General features: G+C 51.3%; 1 protein-coding gene across 1 annotated transcript; it reads right to left on the minus strand.

The window, feature by feature from the left end:
• Nucleotides 1-474: 474 nt before the first annotated feature.
• LOC306815557 (olfactory receptor 14I1-like) lies at nt 475-2,368 on the minus strand. Its single transcript, XM_079332131.1, has 2 exons — nt 2,281-2,368; nt 475-1,478 (listed from the first exon to the last, which is right to left on the minus strand). Exon 2 carries the CDS (start codon nt 1,453-1,455, stop codon nt 523-525), a length of 933 nt encoding a protein of 310 aa, XP_079188257.1. The 5' UTR covers nt 1,456-1,478; nt 2,281-2,368; the 3' UTR covers nt 475-522.
• Nucleotides 2,369-4,838: the final 2,470 nt, after the last annotated feature.

Here is a 4,838-nt window from a genome sequence, read left to right on the forward strand (position 1 = left end):
TGTCAGCGCTGCCCCAGCAGTGTCCATGGCTTGTCCCTGCTGCAGCCCCGGCACTGCCACCCCCAGGGCTGTGCCCAACCCCGAGAGCACTCAGGCCCTGCAGCAACACGAGGGGCAGGAGGGCAGCGGGGCAGTGGCACAGGAGCAGCACTGTCAACACCAAGTGCTGCTGCTCCTGGGCAGAGCTGCTGTGCCAGCACTGATCTGCCCCAGCTCTGCACACAGACATTGCTGCTGCAGCTCCAGAAAAGGGAACAAAATGGGGATCTACAGTGAAAACGTTGCTGGGAGACCCTTTAGTTCATTTAAGGCCTCTGAGAGTGCAGAGCCACATTGTCACATTTTGTAGCTACAGGGAAGGAGAAGAGAAACCAAATTAGAAATGGCACAACCAATGACATTTCTTTGTTGACAGTATTAAAAAAAAAGGTAAGACAATGTAAAAGAACCTCCAAAATGAACCAGCAAGAAGTTTCAAAGATGACTTTTATTACAAGTGATTTTCAGGAACTGGCCTGTAGTTTAATGTTTCTGAAAGCAGCCAGTCATCAGTGCCCACACTGCAGCATTGAGCTCCTGGTTCCTCAGGCTGTAGATGAGGGGGTTCAGGGCCGGAGGCACCACCGAGTACAGAACTGACAGGGACAGATCCAGGGATGGGGAGGAGATGGAGAGGGGCTTCAGGTTGGCAGATATACCAGTGCTGACAAACAGAGAAAGCACGGCCAGGTGAGGGAGGCAGGTGGAAAAGGCTTTGTGCCGTCCCTGCTCAGAGGGGATCCTCAGCACAGCCCTGAAGATTTGCACATAACTGAAAACAATGAACACAAAACAGCCAAATCCTAAACATGCACTAACAGCAAGGAGCCCAAATTCCCTGAGGTATGATTTGGAGCAGGAGAGCTTGAGGATCTGTGGGATTTCACAGAAGAACTGGCCCAGGGCATTGCCATGGCACAGGGGCAGGGAAAATGCATTGACCGTGTGCAGCAGTGAATAGAGAAAGGCACTGGCCCAGGCAGCTGCTGCCATGTGGGCACAAGCTCTGCTGCCCAGGAGGGTCCCGTAGTGCAGGGGTTTGCAGATGGACACGTAGCGGTCGTAGCTCATGATGGTCAGGAGAAAATACTCTGATGAAAGGAAAAACACAAAGAAAAACACCTGAGCAGCACATCCTGAGTAAGAGATGTTCCTGGTGTCCCAGAGGGAATTGTGCATGGCTTTGGGCACAGTGGTGCAGATGCAGCCGAGGTCAGTGAGGGCCAGGTTGAGCAGGAAGAAGAACATGGGGGTGTGCAGGTGGTGGCCGCAAACTACAGCGCTGATGATGAGGCCATTGCCCAGGAGGGCAGCCAGGGAGATGCCCAGGAAGAGGCAGAAGTGCAGGAGCTGCAGCTGCCGCGTGTCTGCCAATGGCAGCAGGAGGAAGTGGCTGATGGAGCTGCTGTTGGACATTTGCTGTGTCTTGGCACGGAGATCTGTAAAAAAGTTAATCATGGAATAGTTCAGTTTGGAGAGAATTTAAATATCCCAGCCCAGCTTTGGTGGGACTTTCCCCACCAATGCCTGCCCAGGGCTCTGCTGCCTGGAGCTGTCCCTGCCAGCAGCTGCTTTCCTGTGCCCAGTGCTGGGCCCTGCCAGTGGTGCCAGAGCCCATCCCAGCCCAGCCCTGGGGGTTCAGCTCTGCTCTGCATACCCCTCCCACCAAAGGGCACTGCCCAGAGCCAGCTCTGCCTCTGCAGCTTCTGATGGCAGCATCAGAGCAACCCCGAGGAGGCTGGAAAAGCGACAGTGATGCTGCCTGTAAGTGAACTTGTGCTGATTTCTCCCTTCACCTTGTTTATTAAGATGTAGAGAATTTTTTTTTTTTTTTTCTCAACCTGAACTGAGAGATGAATATCAGTCTGCTATTTCCCATCCAGGCAACCCAGAGCAGTAGATGTAATAACAGATCCTGCCTTGCTATGCTCCCTGTATAATCTAATTCAAAATATTCGGGAGTGAAACGTCATGCTAGAGTCATGACACATGAGTCCTGAACAATGCAGCATCCTCACCACACAAGGAGAACACTTCCAAGCCTTACCAGCTATCTCCTTCCATCCAGACCTTGTCCCCCAGTGCTGTGAGCCGCTCCCAGGGCTGGATGAGAGCTCTCCCTGGCTGGCAGCAGAGTCCCTGCCCCAGCACAGTGCCCTGGGCTGCAGGACCCTGCCCTGCCGCACAGCCCTGGGCACCCCTGGCTGCTCTACACAAGAGAGAATCAGAGAATGTACTCACAGAGTCTGTAGGCATTGGGATGTTCCAGCTTTAGGATATCTCTCCAGGAGCTGCAACTGCCCTGTCCTGCAGCCAGAGGCTTCCTGTGTCAAGGGCTGGGAGTGATTCTGCTCCAATCACTTCTGAGCATCTTCCCAGCCCTGACTGATTTAAACTCTCTGTGCCTCTGTGTTGTGCCTGGGGTGGCCGCAGGCAGAGCCCCAGCCCTGCTGGGCTGGTAAAAGAGCTGCTTATCTAGAGAAATGTGCTTTTGAACCTCTTCTTAATAGCTAGGATGGCCCTCTGTGCCAGAAGTCCAGCCCAGCGCAGCAGCAATGACACAGCACAAGGACTTTTAATGGCCCTCTTGGGGTTAGTGCTGAAGCCCTGAACATCAATCCCTGAGAGGGAGCTGGAGAAGCCTCTCAAGAACTCCAAGTCAGAATCAAACTCCAAAGTTTCTTGAAGTTTAATGGGTCCCACTGAGGGACACAACTGAAAAAGTATCCCCAAGCCACAATCAGAGCAGAGAATTGGAGGCAGAGATGACAGGTGGGGACAAAGAGAAGCCAAGTCTTGGTGCCCTGGGGCACAGCAGGGTCTGTGCCACCAAGGGCTGGGAGGAGACACCTTGTCCTGAGCCACTGGGGCCTCCTGGCACAGCCCCAGCAAGGCTGGGCACTGTCACCCCTTGTGCTGCCCTCAGCATCCCCCCACATCCCAGTGGCCACAGGGATCTTCTGGGACCAGTCCCTGGGGAGCCTTGGTCAGGAATGGCCCTGGGGAGCTCATTCATGTACCCAGGAACTGCAGGTTTTTCAAACGACTTTGGGCTTTGCTTTTGCGTTTGAGTCTCTGAAAGCTTTGTGCAATCATGGCCTCCAATTATCTGCTTTAATTAGTCCCTTGAGAGACCTTATTAGTAATAACACTCAGTGGGGCCCATTAATGCTTCAAGGTACTTCAGATTTTTAAGGTACTTTCCTTTTTCCTTTCTTTGAGTCTCTGAAAAAAATTTGTGCAATCATGGCCTCCAATTCTCTCCTTCAAGGAGTTCATGAGGAGCCTGTGTTGGGGATGGACCTCAGAGGGACCCATTAATGCTCTGAGATGCTTTGGGTTTTTCTTCTGACTTTGTTTCCTAGAAAGGTTTGTGCAATCTCCTCTCAGGTGTGAGGTTCAAGTGTCAGCACCAAAGGCACCATGAGGCTCACTGGGATCAAGCAAGTCCAGACAAAGCAAGTCCTGCCTTGATTTCCCTCTGGTGTGGTGCATTTCATTAGGGAGATTTCCTGATACTGTTATGAAGAAATATTTCAAAGAGCTTCTAAGAAATTCACATTTCCTGTTTTAAGGAGTATATTTTATTACTGTTCTCTTTAGAGCAGAGGTGATGCAGCATTCTGTGATGGGTATTGAGTCCATGTTCTCTCCTCAGGTGGTCTGTCCTGCTCAGAGAAGCTGTGTCTTGAGGTCTGACCCACTGTGAACAATCTTGCTCCACATTCCCCAACCCCATGTTGTCTGTCTTCATTCACCTGGGACCTGCTCTGCTGGATAACTGACTGCAGTCAGGCCAAAAGACAATTTCTTGGTTTTTTTAAGTAATCCAAAACTTTTAAGTTTCCCCATCAAAAAGAGACACATTCCTCAGGTGTGTGCCAAGCCCAAGGTGCCACCAAGGATGTTCCCCTTCTCCAAGGCAGAACCCTGCAAGGACTGTTTGAGACCTTTGCACTCCTTGGTTCCATAAGGTGTTGCTGTATCACCATGGACTCTTGGTTCCATGAGGTTCCGTACATTCGCAATTTATCTTTGGTTCCATGAGGCCTTACAGTGTCACAGTGCTCTTTTTGGTTCCATGACACTTTAATCTGTCAAGTGGACTTTTGGTTCCTTGACATTCAGTACTCTAAAAATGATCTCTGTAGTTTCAAAGTCTCACAATGGACCCTTGGTTCCATGAGGTTCCTCAGTATCAAAAAGGAATCCTTGGTTCCATATGGCCCCACAGTGTCACCACAGTGTCTCCTTGGTTCCACAAGGCTGTGCAAAGTCACAATGCCCCGTAGGTTTCATGAGTTCCCACAATGTCACAATGGGCCCTTGGTTCCATGAGTTTCTTTAGTGTCACAATATTCTCCTTGCATCTGCAGTGTCACAATGGTTCCTTGGCTTCACATGGCCCTGCTGTGTCACAATGAACCCTTGGTCCCAGGTGGCCCCACAGTATCACAGGGGTCTCCTGTTTCCTGTGGCCACCAGCGGCAAACCCCACTGCCAGGGCCAAGTGCCTGGGAAGAAGGAGGAGGATGGGGGACATTTGGAATGATGGTTTTTGTCTTCCCAGGCACAGTGACGTGGGGCTCTGCTGTCCTGGAGGTGGCTGAACACTGGACTGCCCATGGAAGGGGGAAGAGACAACAGCCTCCTTCCATGGAGCTACAGCAGCAGAGAGGTCAGGCTGAGGGCTGGGTTTAAAAGACTGTCAGCAGCACAGGAAACATCAATCTGAGAGGAAAGATGTGTGCTAATATCTTTACAAATCATTTGATGGGTGAAGGGATGGGTGTTAAGGT

This window comes from Erithacus rubecula (genome assembly GCF_903797595.1).
Source record: "Erithacus rubecula genome assembly, contig: scaffold_155_arrow_ctg1, whole genome shotgun sequence".
NCBI lineage: Eukaryota > Metazoa > Chordata > Aves > Passeriformes > Muscicapidae > Erithacus > Erithacus rubecula.

Bases quoted from the DNA above. Each gene is read 5' to 3' on its own strand.
- LOC306815557 (XM_079332131.1), bottom strand. From the start codon at position 1,455: ATGTCCAACAGCAGCTCCATCAGCCACTTCCTCCTGCTGCCATTGGCA.